Source organism: Camelina sativa, chromosome 13 (assembly GCF_030686135.1).
Source record: "Camelina sativa cultivar CO46 ecotype springtype chromosome 13, ASM3068613v1".
Taxonomy (NCBI): Eukaryota; Viridiplantae; Streptophyta; class Magnoliopsida; order Brassicales; family Brassicaceae; genus Camelina; species Camelina sativa.
In genome coordinates, this window is record NC_141892.1 from 24,680,033 (window position 1) to 24,701,096 (window position 21,064).

At 36.7% G+C, this 21,064-nt stretch overlaps 5 protein-coding genes, 4 non-coding genes and 1 pseudogene across 9 annotated transcripts; 5 read left to right on the forward strand and 5 right to left on the reverse strand.

The window, feature by feature from the left end:
* Positions 1 to 218: 218 nt before the first annotated feature.
* On the reverse strand, positions 219 to 2,919 carry LOC147929969 (protein TIC 20-IV, chloroplastic-like). Its single transcript, XM_087481867.1, has 3 exons — positions 1,785 to 2,919; positions 1,289 to 1,422; positions 219 to 1,129 (listed from the first exon to the last, which is right to left on the reverse strand). Exons 1-3 carry the CDS (start codon positions 1,841 to 1,843, stop codon positions 465 to 467), a joined length of 858 nt encoding a protein of 285 aa, XP_087337993.1. The 5' UTR covers positions 1,844 to 2,919; the 3' UTR covers positions 219 to 464.
* Positions 2,213 to 3,666, reverse strand: LOC104738478 (protein TIC 20-IV, chloroplastic pseudogene; annotated as a pseudogene).
* Positions 3,667 to 3,837: 171 nt separating this feature from the next.
* LOC147929970 (uncharacterized) lies at positions 3,838 to 4,651 on the forward strand. The gene is made up of 3 exons (XM_087480808.1): positions 3,838 to 3,844; positions 3,924 to 3,982; positions 4,088 to 4,651. The coding sequence occupies exons 1-3, from the start codon at positions 3,838 to 3,840 to the stop codon at positions 4,649 to 4,651; spliced, it is 630 nt and encodes a 209-aa protein (XP_087336934.1).
* Positions 4,652 to 7,101: 2,450 nt separating this feature from the next.
* Positions 7,102 to 7,249, forward strand: LOC147929971 (small nucleolar RNA snoR134). The gene has a single exon (XR_015579100.1). It is a non-coding gene; the product is annotated as a small nucleolar RNA snoR134 (small nucleolar RNA).
* Positions 7,250 to 7,293: 44 nt separating this feature from the next.
* Positions 7,294 to 7,384, forward strand: LOC147929972 (small nucleolar RNA U36a). Its single transcript, XR_015579107.1, has one exon. It is a non-coding gene; the product is annotated as a small nucleolar RNA U36a (small nucleolar RNA).
* Positions 7,385 to 7,447: 63 nt separating this feature from the next.
* LOC147929973 (small nucleolar RNA Z223) lies at positions 7,448 to 7,540 on the forward strand. Its single transcript, XR_015579129.1, has one exon. It is a non-coding gene; the product is annotated as a small nucleolar RNA Z223 (small nucleolar RNA).
* A 1,262-nt stretch (positions 7,541 to 8,802) lies between these two features.
* On the reverse strand, positions 8,803 to 9,638 carry LOC147929974 (calmodulin-like protein 6). Its single transcript, XM_087481571.1, has one exon. It carries the CDS (start codon positions 9,438 to 9,440, stop codon positions 8,976 to 8,978), a length of 465 nt encoding a protein of 154 aa, XP_087337697.1. The 5' UTR covers positions 9,441 to 9,638; the 3' UTR covers positions 8,803 to 8,975.
* Positions 9,639 to 10,234: 596 nt separating this feature from the next.
* TRNAT-UGU (transfer RNA threonine (anticodon UGU)) lies at positions 10,235 to 10,306 on the reverse strand. The gene has a single exon. It is a non-coding gene; the product is annotated as a tRNA-Thr (tRNA).
* A 256-nt stretch (positions 10,307 to 10,562) lies between these two features.
* On the reverse strand, positions 10,563 to 12,223 carry LOC147929976 (cytochrome b6-f complex iron-sulfur subunit, chloroplastic-like). The gene is made up of 5 exons (XM_087481570.1): positions 12,155 to 12,223; positions 11,784 to 12,037; positions 11,311 to 11,428; positions 10,911 to 11,093; positions 10,563 to 10,833 (listed from the first exon to the last, which is right to left on the reverse strand). Exons 1-5 carry the CDS (start codon positions 12,197 to 12,199, stop codon positions 10,729 to 10,731), a joined length of 705 nt encoding a protein of 234 aa, XP_087337696.1. The 5' UTR covers positions 12,200 to 12,223; the 3' UTR covers positions 10,563 to 10,728.
* A 2,838-nt stretch (positions 12,224 to 15,061) lies between these two features.
* Positions 15,062 to 17,415, forward strand: LOC147929977 (uncharacterized). Its single transcript, XM_087480809.1, has 3 exons — positions 15,062 to 16,330; positions 16,438 to 16,580; positions 16,716 to 17,415. Exons 1-3 carry the CDS (start codon positions 15,062 to 15,064, stop codon positions 17,413 to 17,415), a joined length of 2,112 nt encoding a protein of 703 aa, XP_087336935.1.
* Positions 17,416 to 21,064: the final 3,649 nt, after the last annotated feature.

Sequence of the window (21,064 nt, forward strand, 5' to 3'; positions counted from 1 at the left end):
AACCCAAAAATTTCAATGTAATTAAACCGGTGGACCTTAAGGCTTTTATGTGTTATGATGTACCAATTTGTCTAATAGGCTTAGGATTGAAGAAAACAAGAACAAAAGCCTACTTAAATTTGTAAACCAACCAAACCTGTGAATTCATTAAGATAGAGCTGAATTTGTATCTGCATATTCCAGCTTTCTTGTAACTTTTAACTAATAAGATTTCTAGATTAACCAAACTAGACATACATTAAAATCACGGACAAGTCCAACCACAAGATTATTCTGCTGTAAAATCATTGATTCAAGCTACTCTCGTAAGAGAGTTCTGTTTTACACATGGACACTGACACTAAGCTAAATGATTTCACATAAGACTGACTCGATAAGACACAAAAACCTTCTATGGAGAAAAAGAATAAGACTTGTTCCTATTCCAAGTATGTAACACCAAAAGGACCAGCTTTTCACCTTTCTCACCTGAGTGGTCTCTGAAAACCTCCCAAGTTGAAGAGGGTGTGAATGGAAGCAGCATCGGTCATGAAAGGAATCTGAGCATAGACACCAGCAAGAGCGCACCGTATGCATTCAAGAAGCAGACATATGTAGGTGAATCCGACGACCATCCAATAATACATCCCAAACTTTCCTTTGAAATGAATCAGCGGGAAGAAATTGCTCGTGCACCATATGACCTGAAGAGCTGTTTCAAGAAGCATACCCATCATCATGTGAAACCTCAAGTAATGAGGCAGCTCTTTGTTCTTCACCACCCACATATAACCCAAGTAGCAGTAGACCATGAAGAACCAGGTCGGCCATCTGTTTATCGCTCCAGGGATGAAATATATCATGTCTCCAATTGTGTCATACTTTTCAAGAAACGGTTGGAGGTAGAACCCAACATCAGATATTTGGAGGGATATCAGATAAGGAACACAAGCCAATGTCCTCCACCACCATTCAGGTCTCTCTGCAATTCTAGGCAGTTTGATTTTAAAGAAATCATCTTTGGCCACTCTTGCAGGCTGTATAGGTCTCCGGTGTCTGCTCAAACCAGGAGCTAATGATGGCAAGCCATGAGCAAACAGCTGGTTGGATGATGTTGCTGCTCCTGCTGCAAAGTCCAAAGATGCAGTTGCTGTAGGAAATTAACATTCGGGATCAGTTGAATCACAAAGAACACAAATTAGATCCCAAGTCTCAAAGCCATCATGGTACAGGACAAGCTTATAAAACGGTTAAAGAGGTCTTTTTTTTTTGTAAAGTTGATTATGATGAGCTGAATCCAAATTAATACCTTTAAGAGGAGCAATCTCTCGGGGACATTTCTGTGAAATTGAGCTTGCTGAAAATCTTAACTTTGCAGATGAATCAACATTGGGGAAGTTCACCCTTGGATTCACAACATTCTTCAAAATTGGACTATGGTTCCTGGTTTAGACATCATGATGATCACGAAAAGGTAAGCCACAACATCAAATCTATGTGAGAGCATCTAAAAAGGGCATATGCAAGAAACAAAGACACAAAAAAACTCAAACTTTAACATTATAAACCCCAATCCCAAATTCCTCCACCAGCAAAACAAATCGAAATCTCAAGACTTCGTAGGGAAATTAATTCGAATTTTCATTGGAATTGACGATTCAAACAGTGCAGAGCAAAAATTAAACGATGCAACACAAATCATCAAAGGAACGAGGAACTCCAAAATCGGAGAAGGGAGAACCAAAAAACGCAGAGAGATCAAACGAAAAGAGGATTAATGGAATCATGAGTTGATTAAAAGTCACCTGGGAGCGAGGAAGGTGAGAGAGCCACGGTTGGTGGTAGTCGCCGCTAAACCCTGCATATTTTTTTTTCTCCGGCGAGAACCTTCGGAGCTTTAGGGTTTCGATATATTTTAAAAAAAAATCAAAAATCAGAAAAAACAAAATCGGCGAGGAGTAGAGAGTAAACTTTACGTGCAAGAAATATGAAGCCACCTCTGATTCTGACAAAGGTGGCTATTTTTTTATTTAGGTCGGTTTAAGTGAAGTACTTCACCTTACTGGGCTTTCAATTAAAAGCCCATCTATCTCAAAACTAGGCCTGTTTTTAACGAAGAGGCTTAAAATTAGAGAGGGTCAATAGTAGTTACTAAACCAATATAAAACCATATAAAACCAAACGTGAAAATGTCTAGAAGTACTTGTTACTAGTATCTACTATATCTACTCTATCAAGTAGTAGAACGTCTTGGTTTATGCTTGAGAAATCTCAAAGGCTCGGGCCAATCTGCCAAATTCAACCGCGTGTGGATGTAAGCAGCATCGCTAAGGATTGGAATCTGAGGATAGGCTCCAGCCAATGCGCATCGCAAGCACTCAAGAAGAACACAAAAGAAGCTAAACCCCATCACCATATGGTAATGTATCGCCAACCGTCCATTGAAGTTAATCAACGGGAAGAACTCGCTCGTGCTCCATATGATCTGCATTGCTGTTTCTACAAGAATTCCCATAATCATATGATACCTAAAGTAGTGAGGCAAGTTTCTGTTCTTCACCACCCACGCGAACCCTAAGACGCAATACACCATGAAGAACTTGTGTTGCAAGTTTTGAGCTGCCCCTGGGAGCAAGTTTATGATCGTTTCTCCAATGGCGCAGCCGTGCCGCTGAAGGAAAGGTTTCATGTAGAAACCTATTTCAGACATTTTGAGGGATATCAAATAAGGTACACAAGCCATGATCATCCAAAACCATTCAGGTCTCTCTTCGGTTTTTGGTAATCTGAATCTTGAAATGTTTTCATCTTTATAATATGCTTTCACAGTGACAGGCTTTCTTTGTCTCAGGTTTCTTCTCGCACCAAGATCAGCCAACGGTGGCAAACCATGACCTAAGAGCTGGTTGGATGATGATGCAAAGTCCAAATGCGCATTTGCTGTAGATTTGGGGAATTAGTTTACAAGGTGAAGAGTTATACAAGTTTTTAAAATCAAGATTCATCAGTAATACTAATATGAAAACATAGCATACCTAAAAGAGGAACAATCGGTCTTTGTGGACTTGAGCTTAATTTGGGGAATGGACCAAAGTTGGAGAAATAAACTCTTGTTGGTTTCACGTATTTCTTTAGATATGGGCTCTGACCCCTGCTTTATGAAATTATACTATGATCACAAAAATACATGAACCTATCAATATCTACGTATATGAAACACTATTTATTTATAAAGTCATAGCAAGGATTATTCTCTAAGAGGACTCTACAAAATTTTCAAGAAATAAAATGAAAACCAAAAATAAACTGGATATAACAGAGAGTCACATGATACAAATAGCAAAGAGGAATTTCTACGTAAAATAATTAGTGATGCACGATAATGCAAAATAGAGACCCCAAGGTCAATTGAGTTCATTCCCTGTATTAGGAATAAATCGAAACCACATGGATTTGGTACCTAATATGCGACAATTAAGTTCGAATTCCTGACGATTACAAGTTTTTCTTCAAAGGGTGATAATCAACATATAGAAATCCGTAGTGATCATATGAATAAGGCGTGAAATCAAAATCAACGAAAACGAAAACGCAGGGAGATTAATAGGGAGAGAGAGAGTAAAAAAAGAACCTGAAAGCTAGATAGGTAAGAGAGCCACGGTCAGTGGTCGCCGCCAAACCCTGCATAATTTCGCCTATAGGTTTCGTATCTTCATGTACAAGTAACTTTGACAAGATGGCAATGGCAAATTATTATATTATTTTCTATGCTCTCTTTTTTTTTTTTTTTTCTTTTTTTCCTTCCCGTTAAAGATATCGATAATAATTAAGGAAAAAATATTTTCAGGAAAATAGAGTATGCACGGTATATAATATGTTTAATATAGTATATTTTCTGCACCAAATAGAGCATAGGAAGCTACTGCACCAAATATTTTATGCAGGGGATTCCAACGGAATCCGTTTTCACGAATATGGATTTCCTTTTATGGCGTTTAAGAATGTATCCACACAGGACTTATATCCCTGAATTTTGTGGTATATTTGGAAAGCGCGAAATGACAAACTGTTCAGTAATTTGGATTCAAACCCGCTAGCAATCTTGCAGTTGGCAGAGGATGAGGCGAAAGCATGGACTCTAGCCCAATCACAGGATGTGGTGTTACCTTCGGATACTACTAATGCAGCTGTTATCTGTGGCAGTGATAGAGTAGGGGTCCCTCGGTCTTTGACAAGTTATATGTGTTTTGTGGATGGTTCTTGGAAATCTACAGATCGTTTTGCAGGGCGCGGATGGTTCTGCACTTCTCCATGGGGTGAGTGCCCTACTATGGGAGCTGCAAACATCTACCGTAGCCTATCCCCTCTTCATGCTGAGATTGAGGCCCTTGTTTGGGCTATGCGTTGCATGATTGGAGCGGATAATCACTCTGTGGTCTTTCTCTCCGACTGCTCTGACTTAGTGAAGATGGTGTCTTCGCCTTCCGAGTGGCCAGCATTTACGCCTTATTTGGAGGACATTCAGGCTGACAAAGAGGAGTTCGTGTCTTTCTCCTTAGTCTACGTTCCTCGTTCACAGAATGGTAGAGCAGATAATCTTGCGCGCCGGGTTCGCACAGTTTTACATTTAGCTACCTATGTAAACAATGTCCCTTCGTATTGGCTCGTTTGAGCTAATCTTCTCTTTGTTGTCAAAAAAAAAAGAAGCTACTGGTAATTAAATTTTTCTGCACCAAATAGAGTATTATTAAGAATAATCAAATTTTTTTTGGTAAGAATTAAGAATAATCAAATGATAATTAAATATAATCAATAGATAGGAATTTTTTTTGTTTTTTAAAAAAACCAAGAAATCCTCTATATATTAAAAGAGAAGCATTCTGGAGAAAAAGCTGGCGTGTCGTCACCAGAGAGCTCCGTACCTAATTTAATTTATTTATATATATATATGTCAACTGCTACTGCTGTTTAATTTATTTATATACACAATATTTTGTTCCTATAAATTTTAAAATTGGTAAATATTATTCAAAAATTGATAAATATTATTCCCTACATATTTTCAAAATTAAATTAATTTCACTATGTATTATAATATAATAATATAACTATATTATGAGATGTAAAATATATATATTTAAAATCATATCTTCAGAAATATAAATAATGTTACCTTTCTAATAATTTTATAAAGCTCTAATGGTGAAAGAATCGAAGATCGTTTGAAACTTGCACAATGTTTATTCTTTTACTAAAAACAATAACTATATTTGCCCAAAAAAATATATAATCACCAATTAAAATTAAATGACATGAATATATACTTTAATTTGGATAACTATGTAGTTAAACATTATATATAAATATGTAGTTATAGTGTTTTTACAGAAATCTGCAAATTTAGAAAATCCAGTCCAATAAAAATGAAAACAAGTAATAATATTATACCAATAGCTGAGATATATATGGATCTAATGACTAATTAAAATTTATAAAATCTACTGATATAATACCATAACTAAGACCAACTATATAAGGGATCTAATGACCTATTATAGTCTTCCCCCTCACGAAACAATTTTGTAATTTTCTTGCTCCATCGATTACGGACATATCTATTACTTAAAAAACTAATAATATCCAAATTAATAGAATTGTCCTTAATAAAATACATCCGGGTATGTCCTATATAAAATACTCACACTTTATATCCCATTTTACTATTTTCCCTTCTCTTACTATATTATTTACATTTAATTGTGATTAGTATAACTAAGGAGTATTTCATTCAATAATTGAAGGAAATCTATACTATTAATTGGGGAATACACTTAAGAGTTAAAAAAAATCATATCAAATATCCATGTTGCCAAACTGGCCCAATTTACATATTAAGAAGAAAAAAAAATTAAACAACAGATTTATTATATTTTAGGAAATCGTTCAAATTAGTTCCATAGTAATCAGGTTATTAGAATTTTGTGTGGGTATATTCATGTATGAAAAAATACGGGACAAGAATTTTGGAAACAATAATTCAAGCAAAACATTTGCGGACATACTATTTACTCATATGAATTACGAGGAATGTGAATTTTTCGGGTCAAAAATAAATTAAACGTTGCAATCAGACATATTAGACGGGTTTGATCGCTTGACAATAAACAGTGAACAAGGCACATGTGAAACTAAACCCCAACACCATCATATAAAACATCTTTGACCGCTCATTGAGTCGAACCAATGGGGAGAATTCGCTTGCGAACAGAATCATTCCCATAATTTTGTTAGGAGTGGAGAAATTAAGTATGATTGACGTTAAATCACGATACCATGAAAAGCCTCTTTAGCAATTTCGTTTGCTGCTCCAGCTGGGATGGTGTTTTCATCTTTAGATGTTCTCTCAATACTTACAGGCTTTGTTAGTCTCCGGTCATGTACAAATATGTTAATTGTTGAATAATGATGATGATGATGTGTTTTGCAATATTGTCAATAGCTTATTAATTATCACCTAGAAGAGGAACGGCAATCTTTCTTTGCAAACCGGAGATTATTGTCAAACTTGAATTTGGGAATGAACCAAAGTTGGAGAAACACACTCTTGGTTGTTTCAAGTGTCTCTTTAGATATGCACTCTGATCAACCCTGCTTTATAAAATTTGTGACCACAAAAGTACAAACACATACAGTACTACTCTATAAGTATTTAACTTAATAATCGGTTTGCAAAAGTACAAACACACAGTATTTAGTTAATCGGTTTACATTGTACCGATTACGAATAAGGCCAATCAAATTTGCGAGGATAGTTTCGACATTTTAAGTAACAAACCTTTCGGCTATTCAAATATGAGTCTGGGCTTTTGTACAGAAGCCCAGATACTTTTAACATTAAACCGACAACAATAAAAAGGAAAGTCAATAAGCGGGGGTAAATTCGACTTTTCGGAGACGGTGTTTTAGGGCTAAGGGTTTTGAAAACGAAACCTCTATATAACAGCCGCGTCGTTGAAACCTAATCAAATCATTCACAACCTCTCACGATCCATTGTAAATTAGGGTTCTTCAGTGTTTTTAATTAACTTAGATATAGGTTTATTGATTTTTATGATTACGATTTCGCAGGAGCCCCCGGGCTACTCTGAGTAATATAATTACATGAAGACATAAGCCCCAAAGCTCCTGCTAGATTGATGTCATTCGTGTTGCAGTTCTGTCTTGTTTTTTTTGAATCCGGCTTAACTGTGTCAAAGTAATGTCTATATATATTTTGATTCGTTATTTGTTTGGGGTTTTATTAGTTCTTATTGGGGGCTATGATTACAAAATTATCCGCGCTTCTGAGATTTAGGTCTATGAAGTATATACGGTAAACAATGGTTGAATTTCTTAATATGAGCCTCTTAACGTGATTTATCTTGATTTATGTGTTTTTGTTTATATCTTGATGATATTTGTTTTGAGGAGAGAGCACTGATGATCAAATCTAACAGCTTTACGCCAGTTCTGCTTCAGAAAATTCTTGATAGAAGAAGCTGTATATTAATCTGAGCTTTTTATGTTTTGTTTTTCTTTATGTTCTTTTTATATTGTTGCCTATGATGATATAATCTAATTAGCGAGGTGCAGTGGAGCTGAGACCCTGTTTTCAGGGAGAACCCCTTGGCAGAAACTGTAATTTCCATGAAGCTATATGGATTCTTACTGAGGCTTTGTTTTCTATATCTTTGTTTTTGGTTTTTTTTTGGTTAATTGTTTTAGTGTTTGGTGATCTTAATTACGATTCTATGCTATTGGGGTATCTAATTGGTGTAACTGATCCATTACAATGGGGAGAATATTATGTTTTGAGTGTGCCCGTGTTCCAATAGCTAAGTATTTTCAACCTTGAACCGAAACAATTGAAACCTGAACCGAAACAATTGAAACCTTTGGTATATGAATTTCAAATTGGTTGCCGATGAGGATATAATCCAATTGACGAGGTGCAGTGGAGCTGAGACCCTGTTTTCAGGGAGAACCCCTTGGCAGAAACTGCAATTTCTAAGAAGATTTATGGATTCTTACTGAGGCTTTGTTTTCTAAATTGGGAAATCCAATTGGTCTTAATCGTACAATTACAATTGAGAATCATCCTTTGTTAAGTGTGCCCTTGATGTAATAGTTTAAGTACTGTTAACCTTGCACCAAAACATATCAAATTATGGACTAAGTAACTGATACAGTAAAAGAGAGAGTTCAATAAGAGATACGTGTAGGGTGGAGATTGAATGAGAAAGCAATGGTTACGATTGCTTTGTCTTACAACAGAAGAAGTGGCTTATAAAGGAAGCAGAGATTAGATTGCGGAATCATATCGGAAAATTGTAAAAGTTTGGTAATCTTCTTCTTCTCCAATTCTCTCTGTAAACTCTTTAGGGTTTGTTTCATTGTTGTTAGAGCTGATTCTTCTTCTAGGCTCTATCACATGGAACTTGGATTCTAAGAACGACGATTCAATTTGGTGTTTGTAATTTGGATTTCAGTTGAGTTGCAGTTTCTCTTAACAGTAACAGTGAATTGTTCTCTATTTTAGTGGTTAATAATTAAGTTCAATAACTAGCGAGTTTGCCCGATGAAAACAAACGTGACGGCGATACGAAAATTGTAATACCAATTAGTATCGTCCAATAAAGGTAATTCCAACATTGTTCTAGGCTCAAAACTTTAAATCCCGTTACACTTTTGTTAAGACCCCTGTAAACGGGCAGACTCTAGACGTATTGATTGAATCCTATCTTATATGAATTTCTACATAATGCATACTCATCAATCGTTATATTGTATCAAACGTTGTTTCTGAATATAAACAAATTTAATGTTGGAGAAAGCATCATCACTCATCACAATGATATATTTCGTTTATGATTTTCCTTCTAGACCGCAATGGTTAAATAAATTAACAAAAAATTAAAAACAAAAAGAAAGGAAAAAAAAGAAATGAAAAGTTAATATCAGCTCACTGAGCTAAAAAAGCGACCCTTTTTCATCATTTGTCTAAACTCCATGTAATTAACCCTACCATCACCGTCAACGTCCACTTGCATTATCATCTTCCTACATTCCTCCAAGGTCTTACCTTGCTTGAGTCCCAAGGAAGATAGAACCGCTTTCAATTCTTCCACCGTGATAAACCCGTCTCCGTTCCGATCAAACACGTTGAACGCTTCCTTCATATCTTCTTCTCCTACCTCGTCCTCGTCTCCCACCATTATCGTCTTGTAAAGCTCTCCAAACTCTTCGATGTCAACACAACCGTCACCATTAACATCGATCTTTTGGATAATCTGCGTTAGCTCGCTTTCGGGTATCATGATCCCGAGGTTCTTTAATGACTCGCTGAGCTCCTTTGTAGTGATCTTTCCGTCTCCGTCCTTGTCGAACATTTGGAACACACGTTTTATCTCCGTGGAATCCATTTGTTTTTAAAAAAAAAAATTTAGGGATTTTTTGTTTTGGAGGTTGCGTGTGGAGGAAGAAAATGTGGAACAAAAGATAATGATGAGACTCCGAGAAGCCGAGAAAGAGGTCTTTTCTTGGCCTCTTGGAGACCCGATGAGGGTAGTTTCAGAAACTAAGGAGAATGTTCAAGAGAATTAGTGAAAAATCTTAGCCAAAAGCTCGAGGTAATAACATGTAAATACAGACTAAAATAGGAGAGATAGAGAGAGATTTGTCTTATTGTTGGTTGAGAGGAAATGTTGCTTCTTTTAAAGGAGCCTTGTGGCATTTGTACCATCGAAGTCTTGTAAAAAAGTTGATCGGTTCAATAAAATTGTATTTTTAGTTAATTCATATTTATCATTAAATAGTCTAAGTAATTAAATTTAGAAACGTTTTTCATAGCCGAACAAACAAAGATCCTAAACATCAATTTCGAACCATGGTACTATTATAATTTATCATAGCTCTAAATACTTTTTACTTACCCAAACAGCCGGCAAAAGACCAAATCCTTTGGACTTTGGAGTGGTGAGCCACTCACTATGTGATACTGTCCCAACTATGTGAAGTCTTTTGAGTATATTTATACAAAATAAGATTTTTCAACAAAAAAATAATCATTTATTAATTCCCCCGGTTTAATGATATATGTTCATATTCTCAATTTAAGCATCCCATGTGTTATGAACAATTAAAAAAAAAAAATTATAGCAAAGAGAATGGTGAGAAAAATTGAGTCAAGACATAATAATGCAATGGATATAAAAAGTGCCCACACGCAGGATTGAACTACGGACCTTTAGTTTACAAGACTGACGCTCTACCACTGAGCCATACGGGCTTTTACTTAATTATACAGTCAAGTGTTTATATATCTGAAAAGTTATCTCATTGTCGTTAACAAACATTATATTGCACCCAAAGTGACTCTTAAAAAAAATGAAATTCTGTCTTTTGCTGTAGTTCTCTTGTAATGACTTAAGTCATGTATTGAGGCCGAGGAGCAACAACTCTTGTGTTTCCAGTAGTATTGATATAAGTGTAATATGTTTTGAGTAAAAAAGAAAAAGTGAAATTAAACAAGAAACTTGGGGAAGTGACTGAACATAATATTTCATATAAGAGGCAAGAATTCACAGAGTACTGCCAAGAAATGTATGATTACAGACAGCTTTAACATTATAAGAACATCCGAACAAGTCTTACACAAAAAGACCAAATCTTTCTTCTTCTCTTGTCGAAGATTTGTTGAAGAGTCTTAACTTAAGACCACCATGGAGCATCACCGGTCCTGAAGTCAGTTTCCACCCATGGAACAAAAAGAACCTTCCCAGTATCATCTATGTCCGCGTGAGCCAACGCTAGCGACTGTTCCATTAAAAGAAGTTAAGTTAGAAGGTTCACTTTAGAGATACACAGAATTGAATTTGATTCATTTGACTTACCAACGGCGCTGGACCTCTAACGACTCTGCCTTGGGCGTTGTATTGGGAACCATGGCAAGGACATAGAAACTTGTTCTCAGCTTTGTTCCATGGCACAACACATCCAAGATGAGTGCACACTGCATTGATACCGTATGTGGCTAGAGTCTTGTCGTTCTCCACAACTAGGTAAGTCGGATCTCCCTAGAACGCAAAATCCACACCCATTGAGATGCAATAACTTTTATTGAGAGAGTGGAAATATTATATTAAATAAAAAAAATCTAAAAATCGTCTCTAAGTGTTCCAGTCGGTGGAGCGACTCTAGGACGAATTTTCAATTTTGTATTTATAAAAAAATTCGTACAGACCTTCACGGAATATTTTGAATTCGATTAATGGATACATTATATTTTTTTACCTTTAATCCTTGGGTGAGGGTTCGATCACCGGGACCATGAGTCTTAAGCCATTCCGTTGCAAGTACATCGTTTCCAAGTGCATCCTTGGCTGGAGTACCACCACCTCCACCTCCAGTACTACATTTTTCAAAGAAACGTAGAGATTGGAATCAAGAACAATGAATTAAAAGAAACTCTCTATAAAATTTCATTGCCCTGACATTTCAGTAACACCAAAGAAGTCATCTAGTGATTCATAGCTACATATTGGATTGAACCAAAAGCTAGCAACATACAAAAGCAAATTCAAACTTCACCACAATACAAAGAGTCTCTAGATTTTCAACCTAATGCAATCAATGATCAAAAGATATACTAAAATTTGTAAACTTTACCAAAACAAAACATAATAATAACAAAGACTCATAGTGATGCAATATAAATGTTCCAAAAGAAAGCATCGAGAACCAAATCGAGGAAGAGAGTAACTCACCCAGGAGGAACAAAGAAGGAACCGTAAGGGACAAGCATGTAGCCAGTAGGGAGAGAAAGAGCTCCAACAAGAAGAAGATTCAAAAGCTTTCTCTTTTCCATATCTGGAACTCTGTCTGCTGGAATACTCGACGCTTGACAAGCAATTCTCAATCCAGTCTTCTCCTTTCTTACCATTTGATGATTCGTCCTCGTTGGCTTCACGAACAACCCACGCGACATCGCCGCCATCAAAGCGCTTCTGCTCGAACCAAGCTGCACCCCAAAAAAAAAAAAAAAAACAAATCTTTTAAAAACCCATCACTCTAGATCATCCCTAAAACTCGTAATTTCTCCCGATTGTTTCGATTCGAGTGATCAAAGAATGAAAACCTGAGTAGCAGGGGAAACGGAGGAGGACGCCATTGATGTATTCATCGAAAGCTTTAGCCAAAAAATGATAAAAGGGTTTCGGTCCGGAGGTTTTGATGTTGTGGAGGAGGATGACAAGTGGGATCACACAGAGAGATTTAAGACCACTGAAGAGAGAGAAGCAGATAAGGCACGCGCCAGCCTCTGCTTCCACATAGCCACATCCTTTCAGATTTTGGATTTCTTGATAATGGTGCGTATTAATGGGCTTTCACGGCCCAATAAAGAAACTTAATGGGTTATTAGCAGCTATCTATTAGAGCCTATAATCTCAATGGTTTCTCTCTATCTATCCAAGCCTCCGGTATTGAGTTAGTTCAGATGTAACACATTTCTCTCAATTGTTGTTTCGTAAACTCAACATAACAGTCTAGGAGGATGTGCATGGTTTTTGCGTCATGGCTTGGGTATTGTTACCTTACATAGCAGAAGATCATTCTCTTGCTTAACCAATATGTTATTGTTTACATATCTTAGCCTTAGCCATTGCCATATTGCAAGGTTGCTTATAAAGGGCGGTTATCTCTAATATATCTACACTTCAGATGTGAAAAAATAAAAGATTTTTGAGTGTATGTGTATACACATGTACTCATCTAGTTCTTACAATTTCTTAGTTATGTAAAATAAATCTAGCTAGATAATTAAACCATAGTGGCTAAGAAAAAAAAAAGATAATTTTACCTTAGTGGGCATCAGCCCATGAAATTTAAAAGATAGTAGGATAGGAGTATTGATGGGAAAAGGTATAGAGAGACAGAGGGAGTCAACGAAGCAAATTAAGATGATATGATGAAATGTTGTGCATGGCGTGAGACTCTGCGAGACATGCACTCATCACGTGCTTGCATGTGTGTCTCTTTGCTTTTCTCTCTTTTCGTTTTGTTTATTCTTAGTTCATTTCAAATAGATGATCCCCAATACATTATTTTCTTTGTGAATCGCCTAATCAGTTTCTAATTATTAATTAGGTACGTAAATATGAAAATCTCCCTCATATCCGGTGCAATTCTTGCCTTGAATCTTTCACTATCACTAGCTGTATTAGATTTAATACTCCACATTTAATCATATATTTATAAAATTATAGTGTCTTTCATGATCACAAAGTTCGTACTTACTTGCAAATATATCATGTATATATATATATATATAATATACACGTATAGTTCTCATAACAAGATGATATATGGAAATGTATTATGGAGAAAAACATTCATAAGCTTTTTGACCCATTTATTATGTTTAATGTCTCGTGTTTAGGTCCAATATAATAAATGCATCCTAATAACAATAAGTAACAAATAGTGTTACCGTTTATCGCTGTCTCTCACAAATATTAAGAAAATTTTTAGTTTTTATTTATAAATTAATTTATAATTATTTTTTGGTAAAGAGAGAAAATATAACCAATAACAATTCAAAAAATTTAAATATTTTCGATGATTACTTTTTGAACTTTACAAAACATCAATTTTTGTGAGACAAAAAAATATCCCAAAACATCAATTTTTGTGAGACAAAAAAATATCCCAAAACATCAATTTTTGTGAGACAGAGGGAATAATATTTATTAAAGTTTTTTTGAAAAAATGTTATTTTTTGTATTCATATGTTTTAGAGTTGGCTGCAAATTAAACTTGCATATAGCTATTGCGTTTATTACATACAAACAAGAGCGTACGAGACTAGTGCTTTTAATTTGATCGACATAATTGATACTAAAACAAACAATCAGAAAAAAAAAAATTGTAAAGTAATAATACTATTGAAAAATTCGTTTTATACCAACTAAAATGGTTTATAAATATTCTTCATGTTTCGAATTATAATGACTTTTTTTTGGTCGGCTCTATTTTGGTAATGGTTAAAAAAAGCATACCATTCGAACGTTCTTTTTAAATAGTTTTTTTCACGGAAAAGGAACACAGTAATGTTATACTTACAAAACTTTAAAAGAAATGAAAAAAAAAAAAAAAATTGCGGAGTGCTTTGAGGCTTTCCCTTTATCCAATGCATCCTATCTTTCTTGTCCTCTTTCCAACAATGCATCATAGTATCTCAGACGCAGACCTTTTAAAGTAAGATTGTGTATCATAATTTAGATATTTATAGTTTTATTGTTTTACTTGGACTTAATTCACATATCGACACTAGCATTTCGCTAAGTCATAAGTAAATTTGATTTTTATTCTGCATTAAGTCATTAAAGAAAAGAACAAAAACAATAGGTTTATGTGAAAATCTTACTAAGACCATCTTGGTTCTCCCTATTTTTACCTCTAAAAAAGAATATTCCGTAGAAATTCTTTTTTAATTTTACTATTAATACTTTTTATTTATAAAAGTTGCAAACTAACCCATTTATTTTAGTATTTGTAAAACTTTCATAAAATTATGATATTATTTAAATTTTTAACATTCATAAATATTATTTAAATATCACATTTATTAAAAGAAATACATTGCATCATATAAAATAAGAGTAATGCTTCTGTACCAAATCAAATCTGGACTGTTATTTTTGTTTATCTGAAATGAGAATTGAATCTTACTACAAACTTTCAGTATTATGTTGTTCAATACAAAACCTCCACTTCATTAAATTATTATTAAACTATTTAAATATATATTTTATTTATTTTGATCATAAATATAAAAGTGTTAAAATTTCAACAACCATTTTATAAATAAAAAAGTTCAACTCTATTATAGAGAAAAAAATAGAGTTCCTCTATATATAGAGGAAAAAATAGAGATCTTTAACAATTGCCACGTCAGCAGGAGGCGACTCGATAGGCGATTAGGTCTTCTTGTCTGTAATACTACGCATTGAGCGTTTGGCGGCCAGCCGCCAAGGGTTTTTCCATGACGGAGGAGGTTTCCAGTGGCGCCAGCGCTCCCGGCTCCAGTCCATCACGGGAGGAACCAAATCCGAGTTCAAAATCTTATGCTAATGTTGTTGGTAGTAGGCCTAGCCTTTCTAAATTTGATGTTGAAGTCTCGGTAGTGGATGGCAAGGCCACAATGGCAGTGCCAGATGCAATCCTCATTGACTCAGTTCCTTTGTGGGAAGACTTCCTCGTTGGTCGGTTTCCCTCTGCGGCTCCCCATGTCGCTAAGATCCATGTTATTGTGAATAAGATCTGGAATTTGGGGGATAAAAATATCAAGATTGATGTGTATGCGGTCAATGAAACCACTGTTAAGTTTAGGATTCGTAATGCGTCAGCTCGTCTACGTGCGCTAAGAAGAGGTATGTGGAACATCTGTGCTTTACCCATGGTTGTTTCCAAATGGACGCCGATTGTGGGAGAGGCGCAGCCTGAGATTCGTACCATGCCGTTGTGGGTCACGTTGAAGAATGTTCCTCATTCTATGTTTTCGTGGAATGGTCTTAGTTTTCTTGCGAGCCCTGTGGGAGAGCCTAAGAGATTGCATCCGGACACTGAACTCGTTACTTGTTTTGATGAGGCTAAAATATTTGTTGAGGTTGATCTGATGAAGGAGCTGCCAAAAACTTATTTTTTTACAGTTCGGGGAGAGGATTGTTGTGTCCACTATGAATACCCTTGGTTGCCATCCCGGTGTGGGCAGTGCAGGAAGTGGGGTCACTCGGATGATGGTTGTCTGGCTAAGTTGGGGAGGTCCCCCCCTCGATCAAGCCCCCCACCAGCCCCCAAAAGCGTATCGGTTGTCTCAGTTGATGCAACAGAGTCGGTTCCTTCCTGCTCTGCTGCTATTGTACCTACTACTACAGTGACAAGCCATTCAGAGGACCGCGTCAAATTACTAGGTCCAATACTTTCTGCAGATGAAGGGGAATGGACAGAAGTAACAGGCTCAGGCGGTACAACTACAAATAGTGCGAAAAAACAGTTGGTGTTTGACCAGGAGATCGCTTCTCCTTCTCGTTACGCCGCTCTTAGCCATACTGATAGTGAGGAGGGTGAGATAGCGACAGAGACTGATCAAGCGGATGTTGAAAAATTTGATATCCCACAGGTCTCTGAAGCAGAAAAGAAGACTGTCATTTACTCTGTTCGCCAGCAAGCTGCGTCCGACTCTGGTGTGCGTGTGCAGTTGCCCCGGTCATCGAAGCAGGCTCATAAATTCTTGTCCACTTCTTCTAAGCCAGTAAAGGACTCTATCCCGAACGGTCTCAGCAGAAAGAACACTCAAAAAAGACGATAATGTCGGGTTTCTTCTGAAATATCCGAGGTTTGAATAAGTTAAATAAGCAGGATGTTATTAGGGATTGGGTTAGGAAGAACAATTTTCAGTTTGGCTGTATTTTGGAAACGAAAGTTAAGGAGCCTCATGTAGGTAAGGTGCTGAAACATGCTATTGGTAATTGGAATTTGGTCTCTAATTATGAGTTCAGTAGGTTGGGCAGAATCTGAGTTGTCTGGAGTCAGCATACCAAACTACAAGTCGTTTTTAAAAGTGGGTAATTAATAACGTGTTCGGTTCAACTAAGTGGAGTTACAGATGAATTTTGGTGTTTGTTTTTCTATGCTAGAAACACTTCTGAGGAACGAAAAGAGCTCTGGCGGGATTTGAAGCAGCAACATGACCTTGCCACCTTACGAGGCATGCCATGGATACAATGCGGAGATTTTAATGAGACACTCGATGTTGAGGAGCATTCTAACTCTGTTGTTATGCCTACTGTCTCTTCTGGGATGCAAGATTTCCAGGACGTATGTCGCTACTGTTCTTTACTGGAGCTTCGGGGTCTCGGCCCGACGTTTACTTGGTCTAATAATCAAGAATCTGGCCTGATTTGCAAAAAGTTGGACAGAGTCCTTCATAATGTTCATTGGTCTGTTGTTTTCCTAACCTCTTACTATGTGATGGAAGCGGGTGGATGCTCTAACCACCTCCGGGGCAAGATAAACTTATCATCTGACATTCAGCGAAGGCGAGGGCCTTTCAAGTTCACTAACCTGATGTCTTTCCAGCCAGAGTTCTTGCCGCGTGTTGAACGGTTTTGGCATGAAACTCCTAGTCTATATCATTCCACCTCTTCACTGTTCTTTTTGAGTAAGAAGATGAAACAGCTAAAACCTTTGATTCATGAGATAAGTCGAAATACGCTCTCTGACATTTCCCGCCAGTCCTCAGAAGCCTATGCGGATCTTTGTGCAAAACAGCTTGCCTCTTTTTCTCACCCTTCTCCTCAGGATGTTGCTGCTGAATCTTCAGCCCATACACGATGAGAGAGAGTGTGTAAGCCTATCTCCTGTTGCAATGTCTTGTACAAGATCATCTCGAAGCTCCTTGCAAACCGTCTCAAATCCATATTACGAGGTTTTATTGCTCCAAACCAATCTGCCTTCATCAAGGACCAGGTGTTAATGGAGAACCTGCTTCTTGCAACAGAAATAGTTAAGGATTATCACCGGGATGACCTCTCTCCTCGCTGTGCCATGATATTTCAAAAGCTTTCGATTCAGTGCAATGGCCTTTCCTGTTCAATGTGTTGGAGGCTTTAAATCTCCCGGAACAGTTCATTCATTGGATTCGTTTGTGCGTATCCACGACTTCTTTTTCAGTCCAAATCAATGGTGAACTGACTGGTTATTTCAATAGTGAGAGGGGTTTACGGTAAGGTTGTTCTCTCTCGCCTTACATCTTCATGATTTGCATGAATGTCTTGTCCTCTCTTCTTGACCAGGCTGCTGTGAATCGTCAGTTTGGTTATCATCCTCGTTGTAGGCACCTACAACTTACACATCTTTGCTTTGCGGACGACATCATGGTTTTCTCAGATGGGCAAGCTTCCTCCTTAGCAGGCATACTCGAGGTTTTCAAAGATTTTGCGGCGATGTCCGGGCTTACTATTAGTCTAGAGAAGTCGACTTTGTTCCTGGCCGGAGTCTCAAATTCCTCTCGTGCAGAGCTCCTGGCTCAGTTTCCCTTCGCATCTGGCTCTTTAGGCGAATGACTATTCATGATTGCCTTCCATTGATAGAAAAGATAAAGGCCCGCATTGGTTCTTGGAAGCATAGATTTTTATCCTTTGCAGGACGGTTACAGTTGCTCAGCTCGGTGATTGCGAGTCTCACTAATTTTTGGATTTCAGCTTTCAGGCTGCCCAGTGCTTGTGTTCATGAGATTGAACGCCTTTGTGCAGCATTTCTTTGGTCTGGACCGGATCTCAATGGAAGAAAAAATAAACTTGCTTGGGAGGATGTGTGTAAGCCTAAGTCTGAAGGTGGTCTGGGTTTGAAGTCTATTGTTGAGGTCAACAAGGTTAGCTGTTTTAAATTAATTTGGCGGATAGTCTCAGCTTCGAACTCTCTTTGGGTCAACTAGATCAAGAGGGAGCTCCTGCGTTCATCTTCCTTTTGGTCAGTCAGGGAATCCACAACCTTGGGCTCGTGGATATGGAAGAAATTACTCAAGTACAGACCCTTGGCAAAGCCTTTTCACATGATGGATGTTCAGAACGGTCTTCACACATCGTTTTGGTATGACACTTGGTGCTCTCTTGGTTGTCTTTACGATCTCCTAGGGGACCAGGGGTTCATTACTCTTGGCATTCTTTCCACTGCTACAGTTGCGTCAGTTCTTCAGTCTCACCGGGGTCGTCGTCACCGCTCTGCTTTGCTCAACAATATTGAGTTGGAGATTGGTGAGCTCAGAGGTCGGGGACAGCGTGCCCAAGGTGAAAATGCTCTGTGGCGACAGTCTAATGGGACATACATGCCTCGGTTTTCAACTTCAGAGACATGGCTACAACTAAGGCGAGTGGTTTCAACAGTGGGTTGGTATCCATGTGTTTGGTTTGCTGACTCTGTTCCAAAGTATTCTTTCATGCTCTGGCTTGCTGCGCGGCACCGGCTTACTACCGGAAAACGCATGCTATCTTGGAACCGCGGTTTGAATCCCTCGTGTGTGTTCTGTCAGGCGCTAGTCGAGACCCTTGGTCATCTTTTCTTTGCTTGCCCTTATTCGGTTCGAGTATCGGAAAACCTCACCCGCCAACTCTTTGGCCACTGTTACTCAACCTGTTTCACTCAGATTCTGTCTCTCCTTTCGAGTGCCACGATCACAGGTACAACGTGTTTCCTTCTACGCCTTATCTTCCAAGCCGCTGTTCACTCGATTTGGTTGGAGCGTAACCGGCGACATCATGGGGATAAGTCTACCTCCTCTGCGCAATTAACCAAGTTCTTGGATAGACTGGTCCGTAACAAGCTCCTTTCACTGCAGCAACACACGACCAAGTATGCTGATGGCCTGCAACTATGGCTTGCAACTCGACATTGACTCATTCTCCTCTTTTACTTTATTCCAATTTTTTAAAAATTTGTAGGCAATTTGCATAATTCTTTTGATTCAAGGACACATTTATTGTAAAAAGGAACTTTTTTTTGTTTTGAATATATTTTCACATTCATTCAAAAAAAAAAAAAAATAGAGATTTTTATTATAGAGGTAGAAATAGAGATGAGTTGCAGTATATTTTACTCTAAAATAGAGTAAAAAAATAAATATAAAGGTGGGTTGGAGATGCCCTAAGAAGCACGCCCCTTGTATTCCATAAACATCAAATTTAAAAACTAATTTTTTTTTTGTAAGTTCCTTGAATGAAATTCTTTTTAATTTTGGTGTGCATACTTTATAAAAAAAGCTGAAGACAAATTGAAAGATGTAATAGACACATTAATTAATGGATCACAAATTTTAAAAAATTTCAAGGTATTTATCTGGAGTATGATCATTTGGATTTAAAATGAAACTACTCATATTCAGATCATAGTTCGGAATATTTGAAATTTATATATCCTGCTACAATTAGTGTATTTACAAATAGTTTTACCTATGATATTTTGCATAGAAAGATGAGCAAATAGTATAAACATAAAAACCATATATATATAAAAAGATGGCGCAATGTTGAAGCAAGGCACCCCAAGGCAAAGAAGTGAGCTCATAAAGTCACTGAGGCTTCTTCTAAATATTCGTCTGCTCTCCTTTTTATCTTTTGTTATTTTTCATATTATTAAATGGGTAAATTAAAAGAAAAAAGCTCCTCCCATGCTTTATAATTATATGTACACACATGACACAAGTATATATATTGCAGTTTTGAGTCATACGAAGTTTAGAGAGAAAACTATACATAAATCCATGGATTATGTCTAAAATAGATATAATCAAAGTTGTTAACGACAAAAGATAAACTAATAATCTTGAATTTATCAACCCCTTCTCCATTAGTCAATTTCACAATTAACTATCAATTACTTGCAATGTCCGTTATCAACATCTAATCTTTACTATATGTATGTATGTCGAAGCTTTGGATTCCACGGGAAATTACAAAACTCATCGGATTCAATTATTCATATTACAATAAATTAAACAAACCACCTCTCTTCTTTATACATTTGGTAACTACATACATAGAGAGAGATTAGAAACTCGTGCAAGTTGCAACACACATATACATATATATCATTAAGGTTTTCTTAGTTTAAACCTTTCTTGTATTGATCATGATGAATCCTTGTGGCTATTAGATGACCGGTCAATGCAAATCTCTCTAATCTATATAAAGGTTTCCAATGATAATCAACTTATTATTGACAAGTATTACTCGAAATGTATTACTATAGCATATATATTAATTGGATAACATATACATTAACTAGTCATGTAATTGAAAACTTTGTAACGTAATGTCATGATGATTTGGTCTTTGCATCTCACTCTATTCCACACACTCTGTAACTGCAGAAACAAAGTACATTTTAGCAGGGAATTAAAATTGTATTTCGCATCTTTATTGTTGTTGATATATATGTTTGGGATGGTGTACTTCTCTGTTGCTTAGACTCTTCTTTTTTTTTTTTTTTT

Coding starts and splice junctions, on each gene's coding strand:
- LOC147929969 (XM_087481867.1), bottom strand. CDS start 1,843: ATGCAGGGTTTAGCGGCGACTACCACCAACCGTGGCTCTCTCACCTTC. Junction 1,423..1,784: donor CTCACCTTCCTCGCTCCCAG/GTGACTTTTAAT, acceptor TGTCTAAACCAG/GAACCATAGTCCAATTTTGA. Junction 1,130..1,288: donor AGAGATTGCTCCTCTTAAAG/GTATTAATTTGG, acceptor AATTTCCTACAG/CAACTGCATCTTTGGACTTT.
- LOC147929970 (XM_087480808.1), top strand. Junction 3,983..4,087: donor CTTTTATGGCGTTTAAGAAT/GTATCCACACAG, acceptor GCAATCTTGCAG/TTGGCAGAGGATGAGGCGAA.
- LOC147929974 (XM_087481571.1), bottom strand. CDS start 9,440: ATGGATTCCACGGAGATAAAACGTGTGTTCCAAATGTTCGACAAGGAC.
- LOC147929976 (XM_087481570.1), bottom strand. CDS start 12,199: ATGAATACATCAATGGCGTCCTCCTCCGTTTCCCCTGCTACTCAG. Junction 11,429..11,783: donor TCCTTCTTTGTTCCTCCTGG/GTGAGTTACTCT, acceptor TGAAAAATGTAG/TACTGGAGGTGGAGGTGGTG. Junction 10,834..10,910: donor TTAGAGGTCCAGCGCCGTTG/GTAAGTCAAATG, acceptor TTAATGGAACAG/TCGCTAGCGTTGGCTCACGC.
- LOC147929977 (XM_087480809.1), top strand. CDS start 15,062: ATGACGGAGGAGGTTTCCAGTGGCGCCAGCGCTCCCGGCTCCAGTCCA. Junction 16,331..16,437: donor TGTCCACTTCTTCTAAGCCA/GTAAAGGACTCT, acceptor TTAAATAAGCAG/GATGTTATTAGGGATTGGGT. Junction 16,581..16,715: donor TCTAATTATGAGTTCAGTAG/GTTGGGCAGAAT, acceptor TTTCTATGCTAG/AAACACTTCTGAGGAACGAA.